The sequence below is a fragment of the Rhinopithecus roxellana genome, chromosome 3 (assembly GCF_007565055.1).
Source record: "Rhinopithecus roxellana isolate Shanxi Qingling chromosome 3, ASM756505v1, whole genome shotgun sequence".
Taxonomy (NCBI): domain Eukaryota; kingdom Metazoa; phylum Chordata; class Mammalia; order Primates; family Cercopithecidae; genus Rhinopithecus; species Rhinopithecus roxellana.
The window spans coordinates 166,070,780-166,088,852 of NC_044551.1; the positions used below are offsets into that span (position 1 = coordinate 166,070,780).

An 18,073-nucleotide genomic window follows, 5' to 3' on the forward strand; every position below is an offset into this window, starting at 1 on the left:
CTCCGACCCACTCAGCTCCTGTCCACCTGCTGTGACTCACAATGCCCCCAGGCCAGGCCACCCCTGGACAAGAAGGGGTGCTGACCACTGAGCTGTCAAATAGACTCTGGGCTCTCCCTTGCATGCATTCAGTGCATCATTGAGCACCTACTGTGTTCTAGGAACAGTTCCAGGGAAGTGAAGAAGATATTCCCTCATTAAGCTGTCATTCTTGGCAGGGGAATGAGGGGAGTGGTCATAAGCAGAGTCTAAGACAGGAATTTGTTCTAGGGGAACTAACAAGATAGTCTCTCAGGAAGCTAACAGAGGGTGTCATGAGTCAGGTTCCCTAGAAGCAGAACCTAAGATGAGCATTCTTGTTCAAGTGAATTATTGGGGAAGTGCTCTCAGGAGAAGGGGGTGAGGGAAGCAAGACAGGGCAGAGAAAACAGGCTAAGGCTGAGCCAGAGTGTGGTCTCACATGGAGCCTAGCTTCTGCTTGCTGTCATGGGGAACTCGGAGCACAAATAGCACCACAGTTAGGCCTCCTTAAGGCAAGGGAGTCAGCCTTTTGTACCCTCCTTTTACATGTCAGTCAGTTATTGGCCGGGGCAGCTGAGAGTTATCAACCAGCACCTACAGCACTTTTGGGTGCAACCAGGGATCTGGGTTCTCAGTGGGGTGCCAACTGAGGAGGGAGGAAGATAATAGATGATAAAAATAGCCAACATGGCAAGACCCCATCTCCACAAAAACAAAGTAGCTGGGTGTGGTGGCATGTGACTGTAGTCCCAGCTACTCAAGAGGCTGAGGTGGGAGGATCACCTGAGCCCAGGAAGTGAAAGCTGCAGTGAACAGTGATTGTGCCACTGCACTCCAGCATGGGCGATAGAGACCTTGTGTTAAAAAAAAAAAAGAGGGCCAGGCATGGTGTTTCACGCCTGTAAATCCCAGCACTTTGGGAGGGGAAGGTGGGTGGATCACCTGAAGTCAGAAGCTCAAGAACAGCCTGACCAACATGGTGAAACTCCATGTCTACTAAAAATAGAAAAAAATTAGCCGGGCGTGGTGGTGGGTGCCTGTAATCCCAGCTACTCAGGACGCTGAGGCAGGATAATTGCTTGAACCCAGGAGGCAGAGGTTACAGTGAGCGAAGATTGTGCCACTGCACTCCAACCTGGGCAACAAGAGCGAAACTCCATCTCAAAAAAAAAAAAAGGAATGACTAAATGAATAAGAATATTCAGGCCAGGTGTGGTGGCTCACACCTGTAATCCCAGCACTTTGGGAGGCTGAGGTGGGTGGATCATGAAGTCAGGTGATCGAGATCATCCTGGCTAACTTGGTGAAACCCCATCTCTAATAAAAATATAAAAAATTGGCCAGGTGCAGTGGCTCATGCCTGTAATCCCAGCATCTTGGGAGGCTGAGGCAAGTGGATCACCTGAGGTCGGGAGTTCGAGACCAGCCTGACCAACATGGAGAAACCCCATCTCTTCTCAAAATACAAAATTAGCCGGGCGTGGTGGTGTATCCCTATAACCCCTGCTGCTTGGGAGGCTGAGGCAGGAGAATTGCTTGAACCCAGGAGGCAGTGGTTGCAGTTGGCCGAGATCGCACCACTGCACTCCAGCCTGGGCGACAGAGCGAGACTCCGTCTCAAAAAAAATAAAAGAATAAATAAAAAGAATGTCTAATTCTGATACGTACAGTGAAGAAACCAAACCAAGGAAATACAGAAAGTGATTTTGGGACAGGGTGAGGAGTAGGAACTAATTTAGACGTGGTGCTCAGTGAAGGCCCTTGACATTCATGCTAAAACCTGAACTCCAGTCCCTTGAAGACCTGGGGGTAAAGGAAGGAAGTGGCTGGGCATGTTTGAAGGACAAGTGCCATGTGTGCGGACAGTGGAAGGAAATGAAGTCAGTCCTAACTGCTAAGCCCACCCACCTGACTACAAGGGACAGACCCAGAATCACAGGAGCTCACAAGCTGGGGCAGAGCCCGCTGGTAGTGCCACCTCCTAGGAAACTTCTGTAATCGTTTTATTGAGGTATAACTGACATAATCAACTACATTTATTTTTTTATTTTTATTTTTATTTTTTGAGATGGAGTCTCGCTCTGTCGCCCAGGCTAGAGTGCAGTGGCACGATCTCAGCTCACTGCAAGCTCTGCCTCCCAGGTTCACGCCATTCTCCTGCCTCAGCCTCCCAAGTAGCTGGGACTACAGGCACCCGCCACTACGCTGGGCTAATTTTTTTTTTTTTTTTTTTTTTTTTTTTTAGTAGAGACGTGGTTTCACGGTGTTGGCCAGGATGGTCTCGACCTCCTGACCTCATGATCCACCCGCCTCAGCCTCCCAAAGGGCCGGGATTATAGGCGAGATCTACGCCCGGCCAACTACATATATTTATAACGTATAATGTGAAGTATTTCGGCCGGGCGCGGTGGCTCAAGCCTGTAATCCCAGCACTTTGGGAGGCTGAGACGGGCGGATCGCAAGGTCAGGAGATCGAGACCACCCTGGCTAATACGGTGAAACCCCGTCTCTACTAAAGAATACAAAAAACTAGCCGGGCGACGAGGCGGGCGCCTGTAGTCCCAGCTACTTGGGAGGCTGAGGCAGGAGAATGGCGTAAACCCGGGAGGCGGAGCTTGCAGTGAGCTGAGATCCGGCCACCGCACTCCAGCCTGGGCGACAGAGCCAGACTCTGTCTCAAAAAAAAAAAAAAAAAAAGTGAAGTATTTCGATAATTTGTTATGTGAAATCATTCTCAAAATCAAGATAATGAATGTATCCATCTGGTGGTATCCATTACCTTTTTTTCTTTTTTTTGAGAGGAGTCTCTCACTTTGTTGCCCAGGCTGGAATGCAGTGGTGCGATCTCAGCTCACTGCAACCTCTGCCTCCCGGGTTCAAGTGATTCTCCTGTCTCAGCCTCCAAAGTAGCTGGGATTACAGGTGCACACCACCACACCCAGCTAATTTTTGTATTTTTAGTAGAGATGGGGTTTCACCATGTTTACCAGGCTGGTCTCAAACTCCTGGCCTTAAGTGATCCACCCACCTTGGCTGCCCAAACTGCTGGAATTACAGGCATGAGTCACCGTGCCTGGCCTCAGTATAGATTTTTTTTGACATTGGCTTCTCATCACATAATTATTTTAAGATTTATCCATGTTGTTGCATTTATTAACAATGCATTACTTTGAGTAGTATTTCATTGTATGGAAACACCACACAATTTGTTTTTCCATTCAGCTGTTGATACACATTTGGGTTGTTTCCAGTTTGGGGGCTACTGCAAATAAAACTGCTCTGAACATTTTTGTTCATCTTTATGTGGACATATGCTTTCATTTCTCTTAAGTAAATCCCCAGGCTGGGTCATATGGCAGGTGCACGTTTACCTTTTTATTAAGCCACTAACAGTGAGTGAAAGTTTCTGTTTCTGTGTATCCTGGCCGACACTTAGTTTGGTAAACCTTCATTTTAAAAAAATTTGCTTAATTAAAGGTGGTGATGGTGTTTTGTGAGACAGGGTCTCACCGTGGTGCCTAGGCTGGTCTCAAACTCCTGGGCTCAAGGGATCCTTCCACCTGGGCCTCTGGGCCTCCCAAAGTGCTAGGATTACAGGCAGGAGCCATGGGACCCAGCTAGTAAGCCCTTTTTTTTGAGACGGAGTCTCGCTCTGTCGCCCAGGCTGCAGTGCAGTGGCGCGATCTCTGCTTACTGCAAGTTCCACCTCCTGGGTTCACACCATTCTCCTGCCTCAGCCTCCTAAGTAGGTGGGACTACAGGTGCCTGCCACCACACCGGCTAATTTTTTTTGTATTTTTAGTAGAGATGGGTTTTCACCGTGTTAGCCAGGTTGGTCTCGATCTCCTGACCCCGTGATCCACCTGCCTAGGCCTCCCAAAGTGCTGGGATTACAGGCTTGAGCCACCCTGCCCAGCCAAGCCTTTTTAATTTTAGCCATAGTGGTAGTGTGTCTAAATTGTGGGGTTTTTGCTGTTTTGTTGTTTTAAATTTTTAACAAGCTCATCCTTAATTTATTTTATTTATTTGTCTGTCTATTTATTTTTTGAGATGGAGTTTCGCTTTTGTTGCCGAGGCTGGAGTGCAGTGGTGTGATCTCGACTCACTGTAACCTGCGCCTCCTGGGTTCAAGCGATTCTCCTGCCTCAGCCTCCCAAGTAAGTGGGATTACAGGCGTGTGCCACCACACCTGGCTAATTTTGTTTTATTTTTTTGTTTTTTGTTTTTTTTTTTTTGACTAGAGATGGGGTTTCACCATGTTGGTCAGGCTGGTCTTGAACTCCTGACCTCAAGTGATCCATCCACCTCTGCCTCCTTAAGTGCTGGGATTATAGGCTTGAACCACTGCGCCCAGCCTTAATAAATCTGTTTATTTACTTATTTAATTTTTGGAGGCAGAGTCTCGTCCTGTCACTCAGGCTGGAGTGCAGTGGCGCAGCCTTCGGTCACCACAACCTCTGCTTCCCAGGTTCAAGCGATTCTTCTGCCTCAGCCTCCTAGTATGTGGGATTACAGGCATATGCCACCATGCCTGGCTAATTTTTGGTTTTTTTTTCTGAGATGGAGTTTCACTCTTGTTGCCCAGGCTGAAGTGCAATGGTGCAATCTTGGCTCACCACAACCTCCACCTCAGCCTCCCGTGTAGGTGGGATTACAGGCATGTGCCACCACGCCTGGCTAATTTTGTATTTTTAGTAGAGACGGGGTTTCTCCATGTTGGTCAGACTGGTCTTGAACTCCCGACCTCAGGTGATCGCCCACCTTGTGCTGGGATTACAGGCATGAGCCACCACGCCCAGTATTTTTTTTTTTTTTTTTTTTTGAGATGGAGTTTCGCTCTTGTTGCCTAGGCTGGAATGCAATGGCATGATCTCAGCTCACTGAAACCTCTGCCTGCTGGGTTCAAGAGATTCTCCTGCCTCAGCCTCCCAGGTAGCTGGGATTACAGGCACCTGCCACCACGCCTGGCTAATTTTTGTACTTTTAGTAGAGATGGGGTTTCACCATGTTGGCAAGGCTGGTCTCGAACTCCAGATCTCAGATGATCCACCTGCCCTGGCCTCTCAAAGTGTTGGGATTATAGGCATGAGCCACTGTGCCCGGCCCAATTTTTGTATTTTTAGTAGAGATGGGTTTTCACCATCTTTGCCAGGCTGGTCTCAAACTCCTGACCTCAGGTGATCTGTCTGCCTTGGCCTCCCAAAATGCTGGGATTACAGATGTGAGTCATTGCGCCTGGCCTCATCGTTAATAAATTGAGGTTTTAATTTGCATTTCTCTAACAGCTAATGCTATTAAGCATCTTTCCATGTGGGTATTTGTTATCTATTTTATTTATTTATTTATTTATTTAATTTATTTTTTTTGAGACGGAGTCTCGCTGTCTCTCCCAGGCTGGAGTGCAGTGGCGCGATCTCGGCTCACTGCAAGCTCTGCCTCCCGGGTTCATGCCATTCTCCCGCCTCAGCCTCTGAGTAGCTGGGACTACAGGCGCCCGCCACCATGCCCGGCTAATTTTTTTTTGTATTTTTAGTAGAGATGGGGTTTCACCGTGTTAGCCAGGATGGTCTCAATCTCCTGACCTTGTGATCTGCCCGCCTCAGCCTCCCAAAGTGCTGGGATTACAGGCTTGAGCCACCGCACCCGGCCTTTTGTTATCTATTTTAATGAAGTGGTTGTTCAAGTCTTTTTTTTTTTTTTTTTTTTTTTTGAGACAGAGTCTCGCTCTGTCACCAGGCTGGAGTACAGTGGCACGATCTTGGCTCACTGCAACCTCCGCCTCCCGGGTTCAAGTGATTCTCCTGCCTCAGCCTCCCAAGTAGCTGGGATTACAGTCACGTGCCACCACACCCAGCTAATTTCTGTATTTTTAGTAGAGATGAGGTTTCACCACGTTGGCCAGGCTGGTCTTGAACTCCTGACCTCATGTGATCTGCCTGCCACGGCCTCCCAATGTGCTGGGATTACAGGTGTAAACCACCAAGCCCGGCCATCTTTTTTTTTTTTTTTTTTTTTTTTTTTTTTTTTTTCAGTGGTTCAAGTCTTTTTGCCTATTTTAAAAATTGGATTGTTTGTCTTAACACTCTTGTCTTAGCTCTTGTTGCCCAGGTTGGAGTGCAATACGTGGGTCACTGCAACTTCCGGCAGCTCACTGCAACTTCCGGCTCCAGGATTCAAGCAATTCTCTTGCCTCAGCTTCCTGAATAGCTGGGACTACAGGCGCCTGCCACCATGCCCAGCTAATTTTGTATCTTTAGTAGAGACAGGGTTTTGCCATATTGGTCAGGCTGGTCTTGAACTCCTGCCCTCAGGTAATCCTTCTGCCTTGGCCTCCCAAAGGTCTGGCTACACAGGCATGAGCCACCGCACCCAGCCTGCAGTTTCTGTTTTTGTTTTTGAGATGGAGTCTCCCTCTGTCGCCCAGGCTGGAGTGCAGTGGAGTGGTGCTATCTCGGCTCACTGTAAGCCCCGCCTCCCAGGTTCACGCCATTCTCCTGCCTCAGCCTCCCGAGTAGCTGGGACTACAGTTGCCCACCACCATGCCTAGCTAATTTTTTGTATTTTTAGTAGAGACGGGGTTTCACCGTGTTAGCCAGGATGGTCTCCATCTCCTGACCTCGTGATCTGCTCGCCTTGGCCTCCCAAAGTGCTGGGATTACAGGCGTGAGCCACCATACCCGGCCTTTTTTTTGAGACGGAATTTTGCTCTTGTTGCCCAGGCTGGAGTGCAATGTACAATCTCGGCTCACCACAACCTCTGCCCCCTGGGTTCGAGGGATTCTCCTGCCTCAGCCTCCTGAGTTCCTGGGATTACAGGCCGGCTAATTTTTTGTATTTTTAGTAGAGACAGCGTTTCTCCATGTTGGTCAGGCTGGTCTCGAACTCCCGACCTTAGGTGATCCGCCCGTCTTGGCCTCCCAAATTGCTGGGATTACAGGCATGAGCCACCACGCCCAACCCCAGCTTGCAATTTTTACATTCTAGATAAAATCCTTTGTTTGATATGTTTTGCAAAAATTTCTTCCCAGTCTGTGGCTTGCCTTTTAGGGCAAAAGTTTTTAGTTTTGACGATGTCCAATTTATTAAGTTTTTCTTTTTCACGTTTTTTTGTGTCATATTTATGAACTGTTTGCCAAGTATAAAGTTACTAAGATTTTCTCCTTCTTATTCTAGAAGTTTCATAGTTTTAGCTTTACATTTAGGTCTGTGCTCCATTTTAAGTTAATTTTTGTTTATGATGTTTTGTGTTTTTTTTTTTTTTTTGACAGAAATGCCAAATTGACTCAGCACCATTCACAGAGAAGACTGGCCTTTCCCACAGTAACTGCAGTGACGTCCGTGTTGTTTGTCACATGACTGAGGACATGGCTCTGGTTCTGTGCTCTGTGTTCTTTTCCTTGGTCTGTTTCTCATGGCACCAATACTGTTGATACCTGGTAGTGTAAACCTTCCAATACTATTCTTTAAGATTGCTTTGGCTTTCTAGATCCTTTGTATTTCCATATAAATTTTAGAATTTGATTGTCAGTGTTCACAAATAAACCCTCATGCTCACTGTTTAAAGCTTTCTCTACTTGTCATGAGGACACTTGAGCTCAAATCAACCCCCCGAAGGTGTCCGATAAGACACGGAATCAGAGCCCAGGAATATTTTAACCAAGCCAGTGATTCATATTCTTTATCTCTCCACATCGTATCTATGTTATTAAAGTCAATTTTCAGCCATGCGCAGTGGCTCATGCCTGTAATCCCAGCAATTTGGGAGGCTGAGGCAGGCAGATCACTTGAGGCCAGGAGTTCGAGATGAGCCTGGCCAACATGGTGAAACCCTGTCTCTACTAAAAATACAAAAAATTAGCTGGGTGTGGTGGCACACACCTGTGGTCCTAGCTACTTGGGAGGCTGAGGGAGGAGAACTGCTTGAACCCAGGACTTGGAGGTTGCAGTGAGCCGAGATCGTACCACTGCACTCCAGCCTGGCAACAGCAAGACTCCATCCTGGAAAAAAAAAAAAAAAAAGCTGACTTTATCTATCTATCATCTATTAGGCGGCACCCAGCCGCCTAAGGTCACTTTTCATTAGCAATCATGATATTTGGCCAGGCATGGTGGCTCATGCCTGTAATCTCAGCACTTTGGGAGGCCGAGAAGTTTGAGACCAGCCCAGCCAACATGGTGAAACCCCATCCCTACTAAAACTAAAAATAAAATATTAGCTGGGCATGGTGGCGTGTGCCTGTAATCCCAGCTAATTGGGAAGCTGAGGCAGGAGAATCGTTTATACCCAGGAGGTGGAGGTTGCAGTGAGCAGAGATCATGCCACAGCACTCCAGTGTGGGCGACAGAGCGAGACTGTCTCAAAAACAACAAGAACAACAACAAAAAACAACAAAAACATACTTCAGACAGATCATAGATGGCCACCAGGAATGGCATACAGCTTCCCTTATTTCATGGCCTACCAAAAAGAGAATACTATAAAACCCAAGGAAGTCTTCCCTTTTTTTTTTTTTTTGAGACAGAGTTTTGCTCTTGTTGCCAGGTGGGAGTGCAATGGTGCGATCTCGGCTCACTGCAACCTCTGCCTTCCGGGTTCAAGCAATTCCCCTGCCTCAGCCGCCTGAGTAGCTGGGATTACAGGTGCCCACCACTATGCTTGTCTAATTTTTTGGTATTTTTAGTAGACATGGGGTTTCACCATGTTGGCCAGGCTGGTCTCGAACTCCTGACTTCAGCTGATCCACCTGCCTCAGCCTCCCAAAGTGTTGGGATTACAGGTGTGAGCCACCCCACCCGGCCTCTTTTTTCTTCTTCTTTTTAAAGTTCTCGCCTACTCCTGGAAGTCCTTATTTGATTATTTGAACAGGAAAAGTTAGGAGAGATGATGGATAATTCCCAGTTAACATGGATGTTAACTCCTTTCACAAGAAGACCTTGATTTTGAGGACATTTAATGAGGCCTTCAGAATTTAAAGATTCACAATTTTAAAAATGGTTCTTGGTTCCTTTGAGGATCCTCATCTCAATGTCACTGAAAAGACAAGGTTTGAAGCCTGTGAGGAAGGGAAGGGTGTGCTACCGGGTCCCAACAGGTCTGAATTGAAGGACATAAGGTTTATTCTGATGGCAGAAAGGAAAGGAGAAGAACATCTGAAAATTTTTCAGATTTTTCCACATCAGAAGCATTTGTACACACTAGCTGTGAATCACAGTGGGTGTGAATGTCAGTGGGTCCCTTCTGGCAACCAAGAGGAATATTAATATTCCCCAAACCAAGGAATCTAAATTTTGTTTTCCCCATGGAAATTTCAGTCTGGCTTCTGAGATATTCTGTTAGTGACATTTGCCCTTCCCTGAAACAACATGGTGTTCTCTGTGCTAATATAGTTTTAAAAAACAAGTTGGCCAGGCACGGTGGCTCACACCTGTAATCCCAGCACTTTGGGAGGCTGAGGCGGGCAGATCACCTGAGGTCAGGAGTTCGAGACCAGCCTGGCCAACATGGTGAAACCCCCGTCTGTACTTAAAATACAAAAATTACCTAGGTGTGGTGGTACGCTCCTGTAATCCCAGCTACTCGGGAGGCTGAGACAGGAGAATCACTTGAACCTGGGAGGCGGAGGTTGCATTGAGCCGAGATCGCACCATGGCACTCCAGCCTGGGGGACAAGAGTGAGACTTCGTCTCAAAAAAAAAAAAAAAAAATCTGAAAAAAGGCTGGGTGCAGTGGCTCATGCCTGTAACCCCAAAACTTTGGGAGGCTGAGGCAGGTGGATCACAAGGTCAGGAGTTCGAGACTAGCCTGACCAACATGGTGGAAGCTGTCTCTACTAAAAATACAAAAATTAGCCAAGTGTGGTGGCACATGCCTGTAATCCCACATACTCAGGAGGCTGAAGCAGGAGAATCGCTTGAACCCGGGAGGCGGAGGTTGCAGCAAACTGAGATCACACCACTGCACTCCAGCCTGGGTGACAAAGAAAGACTCCATCTCAAAAAAAAAAAAAAAAAAAAAAACACTTAAGAAAGTCACTTTGAGAGGTTGTGGCAGGCAGATCACTTGAGGCCAGGAGTTCGAGAGCTGCCAGGACAACATGCCGAAACCGTCTCTACAAAAAATACAAAAATTAGCTGGGTGTGGTGGCACAAGCCTGTAATCCCAGCTACATGGGAGGCTGAGACATGATAGTCACTTGAACCCAGGAGGCAGAGGTTGCAGTGAGCCGTGATCATGCCACTGCACTCCAGCCTGGACGACAGAGCGAGACTCTCTCAAAAAAAAAAAAAATAACATAAATGTTAATTTGACTTTTTGGTTTGTATTATAGGTAAAATTATAAACTTATGGTTTTATATTGACATAGAGCTGTAAATTAATTTATAGTGGGTTTATATTTATAGACATTGATTTATTATTTTTTTACTTTAGTTTTTTGAGACCATGTCTCACTCTGTTGCCCAGGCTGGAGTGCAGCAGCACGACTTTGGCTCATGGCAACTTCTGCCTCCCAGGTTCAAGCGATTCTCTTGCCTCAGCCTCCCGAGTAGCTGGGATTACAGGACCCACCACCATGCCTGGCTAATTTTTGTATTTTTAGTAGAGATGGGGTTTCGCCTTGTTGGCCAGGCTGGTCTCGAACTCCTGGTCTCAAGTTATCCACCCGCCTCAGCCTCCCAAAGTGCTGGGATTACAGGCGTGAGCCATCACGCCTGGCCTATATACATTTAAACAAGACTGTGTGGTGGGTTAATATTTTGAAATGTTAGCCAGTGTATGGTTGTTTTTTCAGGCCAACTAAGCTATGTAAAAAGGTGAGTGGGCTGGGCACACTGGCTCATGCCTATAATCCCAGCATTTTGTGAGGTCAGGGCGGGAGGATCCCTTTAAGCCCAGGAGTTTGAGAACAGCTTGGGCAACACAGGGAGATCCCATCTCTGCAAAGAAAACAAAGAAAAAAAAATGAGTGAAAGTGCCTGATCAAGAAAGGGAGGTTGAAGCAGATGTCAGTTGGCTCTGGAAGACAGCAAGAGCCGCTACACTGCAATCCCAGCTTGGGATAGCATGAGGCAAGGCAGTACTCTCTTCCTTTCCTTGGGTTCTTTGACATCCCTATATACTTTCCTTGAGGTAGTTTCAGTATATCGCTCTTCTTTTTTATTATTTATTTATGTTATTTATTTTTTCGAGACAGAGTCTCGCTCTGTCACCCAGGCTGGAGTGCAGTGGCATGAACTCGGCTCACTGCAAGCTCTGCCTCACGGGTTCATGCCATTCTCCTGCCTTAGCCTCCCAAGTAGCTGGGACTAAAGGTACGCACCACCATGGCCTGGCTAATTTTTGTATTTTTAGTAGCGATAGGGTTTCACCATGTTGGCCAGGCTTGTCTAGAACTCCTGACCTCAAGTGATCTGCCCGTCTTGGTCTCCCAAAGTGCTGGGATTACAGGCATGAGCCACTCTGTCTGGCCATCTCTGTTCCTTATAACCAAAAAGAGCCCCCAGTTTAAAAGCTCTTAAAGGTCTGGGCGCAGTGGCTCACATCTGTAATCCCAGCACTTTAAGAGGCCAATATAGGAGGATCACTTGAAGCAGCCCCTGGGCAACAAAGAGCCCTTATCTCTACTTATTTTATTTTTTAGAGACAGGGTCTTGCTCTGTTGCCCAGGCTAGTGGAGTGCAGTGGCATGATCACGGCTCACTGTAGCCTCAACCTCCTGGGCTGAATCTGTCTACCTACCTCAGCCTCCTGAGTAGCTGGCACTCAGGCACATGCCACTGATTTTTTAGTTTCGGTACAGATAGGGTTTTGCCATGTTGCCCAGGCTAGTCTCAAACTCCTGGGCTGAAGTGATCTGCCTGCCTCGGCCTCCCAAATTGCTGACATTACAGGCAAGAGCCACCACACATGCACATAGTACCTAATGATTCCTTACAAACCAGTATGAAAAAGACAAACCCTATAGTGGAAAAATGGACAAACGACATGAATAGAGAATTCACAAAGGAAGAAATATACGTATGGTTAATGAACATGAAAAATGTTGGCCAGCTGCTGTGGTTCGCGCCTGTAATCCCAGCACTTTGGGAGGCTGAGGCAAGTGGATCACCTGAGGTCAGAAGTTTGAGACCAGCCTGGCCAACATGGCAAAACCCCATCTCTACTAAAAATACAGAAGTTAGCCGGGTGAAATGGCACATGCCTGTAGTCCCAGCTACTCTGGAGGCTAAGGCATGGGAATCGCTTAAACTCAGGAGATAGAGGTTGCAGTGAGCCAAGATTGTGCACTGTACTCTAGCCTGGGCGACAGAGTGAGAATCTGTCTCAAAAAAATAAAATAAAAATAAAAATTAGCCACACATGGTGGTGCATGCCTGTAGTCCTAGCGACTTGGGAGGCTGAGGCAAGAAGATTCCTTGAGCTCAGAAGTTTGAGGCCGCAGTGAGCCATGATTGTGCCACTGTACTCTAGCCTGGCCGGGAACTTGTCTTAAAAAAAAAAAAAAGGTTTAATTTCACTGTAATAAAATAAACTTCAATTAACATAGTTACATATCTTTTTCTTTGTCCATCATTCTGACAATGCCAGATGAGCATGAGTATAGAGAAACTATAGAGAAATGACCATTACCAGCCTAACTATTAAGAAAGTAATGGACTGGGTGTGGTGGCTCACGCCTGTAATCCCAGCTACTCAGGAGGCTGAGGCAGGAGAATCGCTTGAACTCAGGAGGCCAAGGTTGCCGTGAGCCGAGCTCGCGTCATTGCACTCCAGCCTGGGCAACAAGAGAGAAACTCTGTCTCAAAAAAAAAAAGTAATGAGAGTGAACAATATAGTCAGGATGGCTAAAGGTGACCCTGAGAAACCAAAGGGCAAGATGTCTGCTTATGTCTTCTTTATGCAGACGTGCAGAGAAGAACGTAAAAAGAAACCATCGGCTGGGCGCGGTGGCTCAAGCCTGTAATCCTAGCACTTTGGGAGGCCAAGACAGGCGGATCACGAGGTCAGGAGATCGAGACCATCCTGGCTAACACAGTGAAACCCCGTCTCAACTAAAAAAATACAAAAAACTAGCCGGGCGAGGTGGCGGGCGCCTGTAGTCCCAGCTACTTGGGAGGTTGAGGCAGGAGAATGGCGTAAACCCGGGAGGCGGAGCTTGCAGTGAGCTGAGATCCGGCCACTGCACTCCAGCCTAGGTGACAGAGCGAGACTCCGTCTCAACAACAACAAAAAAAAAAACAAAAAGAAACCGTCAATTTTGCAGAATTTTCCAAGAAGTGCTCTGAGAGGTAGAAAGACGATGTCCAGGAGAGAGAAGTCGAAGTTTGATGAAATGGCAAAGGCGGATAAAGTGCGCTGTGATCAGGAAATGAAGGGTTATGGACCAGCTAAGGGAGGCAAGAAGAAGGATCCTAATGCCCCCAAAAGGCCACCATCTGGATTCTTCCTGTTTTCTTCGGAATTCCACCCCAAGATGAAATCCACAAACCCCGGCATCTCTATTGGAGACGTGCTCAAAAAGCTGGGTGAGATGGGGAAGAACTTAAATGATAGTGAAAAGCAGCCTTACATCACTAAGGTGGCAAAGCTGAAGGAGAAGTATAAGAAGGATGTTGCTGACTATAAGTCGAAAGGAAAGTTTGATGGCGCAACGGGTCCTGCTACAGTTGCCTGGAAGAAGGTGGAAGAGGAAGAGGAACGGGGAGATGAGGAGGAGCAGAGGAGGATGAATAAACAAACTGTTTATCTGTCAAAAAAAAAAAAAAGAAAGAAAGTAATGGATAAAAATGTGAGTGCGCCCTCTCTCTGTGTGCCTACTTTCTCCTTCAAGCAAAAGGTAGGCATGAGCAAGGATGAGGATGGCTTTGCGGGAAGGGTAGAGAGACAAGTTAAGCTATGAGAAGAAGCTGGATACAAAGGACAAATGGATCAACAATTTTGTTTGCTGTTTTAAATATACTGCCTATTTTGAAAAAAGCACAGAAGCTAGAGCTAAAATTTCTTTTTCTTTTTTTTAAATTTTTATTTATTTAGTTTATTCATTTTTTTGAGACAGAATCTCGTTCTGTCTTCCAGGCTGGAGTGCGGTGGCGCGATCTCAGCTCACTGCAAGCTCCGCCTCCCAGGTTCACGCCATTCTCCTGCCTCATCCTTCCCAGCAGCTGGGACTCCAGGCGCCTGCCACCATGCCTGGCTAATTTATTTTTTCTTTTTTTTTTTTTTTTTTTTTTTTTTTTAGTAGAGATAGGGTTTCACTGTGTTAGCCAGGATGGTCTCGATCTCTTGACCTCATGATCCACCCACCTTGGCCTCCCAAAGTGCTGAGATTACAGGCAGGAGCCACTGCGTCCGTCCTAATTTTTATTTATTTATTTATTTATTTATTTATTTATTTATTTATTTTTTGAGACGGAGTTTCACTCTTGTTGCCCATGCTGGAGTGCAATGGCGCGATCTCGGCTCACTGCAACCTCTGCTTCCCAGGTTCAAGCGATTCTTCTGCCTCAGCCTCCCAAGTAGCTGTGATTACAGGCATGCACCAGCATGCCTGGCTAATTTTGTATTTTTAGTAGAGATGGGGCTTCTCCATGTTGGTCAGGCTGGTCTCCAACTCCCGACCTCAGGTGATCCACCCGCCTTGGCCTCCCAAAGCGCTGGGACTATAAGCGTGAGCCACCACACCTGACCTATTTTTATTTTTTTAGACAAGGTGTCACTCTGGTACAGTGGCCTGATCTTGGCTCACTGCAGCCTCGACCTCTTGGCCTTAGACAATCCTCTCACCTCAGCCTCCCGAGTAGCTGGGACTACAGGCTCAAGCCACTATGCCCAGCTAATTTTTGTATATTTTGTAGAGATGGGGTCTCGTCATGTTGCCCAGGCTGGTCTTGAATCCTGGGTTCAAATGACCCACCCACCTTGGCCTCCCAAAGTGCTGGATTACAGGCATGACCTACCTCACCTGGCCTGATTCTTTGTTGAAAAAATCATATGCATGTTTAAAGAAAGTATCTTTTTTTTTTTTTTTTGAGACAGTCTGGCTCTGTCACCCAAGCTGGAGTGCAGTGGCACAATCTTGGCTCACTGCAACCTCCGCCTCCCAGGTTCAAGCGATTCTCCTGCCTCAGCCTCCCAAGTAGCTGGGACTATAGGTGTGCATCAGTATGCCCAGCTAATTTTTGTATTACAGACAGGGTTTCACCATGTTGGCCATACTGGTCTTGAGCTCCTGACCTCAGGTGATCTGCCCGCCTCCCAAAGTGCTGGCATTACAGGTGTAAGCCACTGTGCCTGGCCAAGAAAGTATTTCTGCTTCTAGAGTTTCAGGTCCTCTCTCCAGCATTAACCTCTCCTAGCAGTTTCTTGTGTATCCTTCTAGTAAGCTTGTTTGGCCAAGCTTACATGTATGAGAACACATCTCCCTTTTCAGTGTGAAAGGAAACACACCTTTCTCTGTGCTTTTTCACATAACACTAAATCTTTTTTTTTTTTTTTTTTTTTTTTTGAGACGGAGTCTTGCTCCGTCGCCGGGGCTGGAGTGCAGTGGCCGGATCTCAGCTCACTGCAAGCTCCGCCTCCTGGGTTCACGCCATTCTCCTGCCTCAACCTCCCGAGTTAGCTGGGACTAGAGGCGCCCGCCACCTCGCCCGGCTAGTTTTTTGTATTTTTTAGTAGAGACGAGGTTTCACAGTGTTAGCCAGGATGGTCTCGATCTCCTGACCTCGTGATCCGCCCGTCTCGGCCTCCCAAAGTGCTGGGATTACAGGCTTGAGCCACCGCGCCCGGCCAACACTAAATCTTGACTGTTGCTCCATATCAGAATGTAAACAGGCTCTAAACTCTTGTTACTGCACTTCCCTTTATTGCTTTTCACAGATACTCTGTTTTTTTACAAATCAAATGTGGCAACCCTACATCAAGCAAGTCTATAAGCACCATTTTTCCAACAGCACGTGCTCACCTCTGGTCTCTGTGTCACATTTTGGGAATTCATATAATATGTTTTCATTATTATTATATCTGTTAATGGTAATCCAGGTTGATGTTACTATTGTAATTGCTTTGGACCACACAAATGGTGCCCATGTAAAACATCTATTTGTTTTTATTATTTATTTATTTAGAGACGGGTTCTCACTCGGTTGCCCAGGCTGGATGGAGTGCAGTGGTCCGATCTTGGCTCACTGCAGCCTCCTCAACCAGGAAGGAGTCAAGGATACTCCTGCCTCAGTCTTCCTAGTATCTGGGTCTACAGGTGTGCACCATGCCAGGCTAATTTTTTTTTTTTTTTAGATGGAGTCTTGCTCTGTCACCCAGGCTGGAGTGCAGTGGCGCGATCTCGGCTCACTGCAAGCTCTGCCTCCCGGGTTCACGCCATTCTCCTGCCTCAGCCTCCCGAATAGCTGGGACTACAGGCGCCCGCCACCTCGCCCGGCTAGTTTTTTGTATTTTTGTTTAGTAGAGACGGGGTTTCACCGGGTTAGCCAGGATAGTCTCGATCTCCTGACCTCGTGATCTGCCCCCGCCTCGGCCTCCCAAAGTGCTGGGATTACAGGCGTGAGCCACGGTGCCCAGCCATGCCAAGCTAATTTTTTTATTTTTATTTTTGTAGAGACAGGGGTCTCACTATGTTGCCCAGGCTAGTCTTGAACTCCTGGGATCAAATGATCCTCCTGCATCAGCTTCCCAAAGTGCTCAGATTACCGGGAGAGTAATCTGCACCGCACCCAGCCAATTCTAACCTCTTTGCTGGTCCATTCTGGATGGAAGCAGTTCCTCCCCCTCAGAATCCCATTGAATTCTCCATAGTACCACAGTCTTTTGGCACTTACCTTTGCAGGAGTAGCTCTTTTGCTCACAAATGTGGTTCCTGTAACTACATTTTAAGCTCATTATTTGGATCATGTACCATCCAGGATTTTATTCCGCTTTGAATAGCTGCTTCCCCAGGTAGACAGGAAACCAAAATTCTACACAAATTTTGGGGCTGACGGCAGGGCGCCGTGGCTCATGCCTGTAATCCCAACTATTTGGGAGGCCGAAACAGGTTGATCACCTGAGGTCAGCCTGGCCAACATGGTGAAACCTGTCTCTACTAAAAATACAAAAATTAGCCGGGCGTGGTGGTGGACGCCTGTAATCCCAGCGACTCGGGAGGCTGAGGGAGAATCGCTTGAACCCGGGAGGTGGAGGTTGCAGTGAGCTAAGATCGCACCACTGACTCCAGCCTGAGCGACAGAGCAAGACTTCATCTCAAAAAAATAAAAATAACAATAAAAACAAAAAATTGGGGAGCTGAGGGTTGGATGATACCAACTCATGCAAACACCAAACCCTGCCTTTCTTCCCCTTCCAGGTGGCAAGATGGCTTTGAGATCAGTGATACATCCGCTGATTCTAGTGTTTTCCACCCAAGTTTTCAAGCGTTTGGGTGTCCAAACAAACAGAGGACAAGAGATCAAGATCTCGAAAGGTCTAGAAAAACCCGGGGCCACTTCCATTTTGTGAGGTTCTCAGCATACTGAAAACTGAAGACGTGCTAAGAGTGGGTTACTAAAATGGTGGCCTATCTGAAATCTTGCCACGGCACCATGCCTGCTCTCATCCTGTCATCCCTGTATCTCAGGGCTCATTCTCTGCCCTGACACCTAATCTCACTTCAGGAAACATAAATTGAAAGTTCAAATAACCTCGGATTATATTACTCTGGCCTGTGTGTTATACTGGGCGACGAGACTGCGCAGCCTCCTGGGCCGAGCCATGACTCTGCAGGAACTGCGGCGCCGGCTCACACAGCGCGGAGCGGTGCACGCCTGGCCGGCCAGGCGCCCGCGCTGGGTTCTGCTCACGCCCACAGGGGCCCGCGTTCGCTGCAACCGGCCCTCCTTGATGGCTGATCGTCGGACTCCTACCCCTTCTGCCTGCTGCCAATTGCCCTGTCAGCTAAGGGCACGCGATGCGTCCCAAGTCTCGGCTCCAGCCACCAGACGGGTGAGGGCCACTGGGGGTTGGGTTGGAACGCCCCCGAAGGCACCACGGCAACCGAGCGGGGAA

General features: G+C 47.4%; 2 protein-coding genes across 3 annotated transcripts in view; both read left to right on the top strand.

Annotated features, from left to right (window-relative positions):
• Positions 1–13,244: 13,244 nt before the first annotated feature.
• LOC104676228 (high mobility group protein B3-like) lies at positions 13,245–17,471 on the top strand. Its single transcript, XM_030926724.1, has 2 exons — positions 13,245–13,856; positions 17,376–17,471. Exons 1-2 carry the CDS (start codon positions 13,320–13,322, stop codon positions 17,391–17,393), a joined length of 555 nt encoding a protein of 184 aa, XP_030782584.1. The 5' UTR covers positions 13,245–13,319; the 3' UTR covers positions 17,394–17,471.
• The window catches only part of CANX (calnexin), a 34,595-nt gene continuing 33,940 nt past the window's right edge, over positions 17,419–18,073 (top strand). For both annotated transcript variants that reach the window (XM_030926720.1, XM_030926721.1), the window contains exon 1: positions 17,419–18,010. In XM_030926720.1, the coding sequence (XP_030782580.1) occupies positions 17,780–18,010 (231 nt within the window). In that variant the 5' untranslated portion in view covers positions 17,419–17,779. The remainder of the gene's footprint in view (positions 18,011–18,073) is intronic.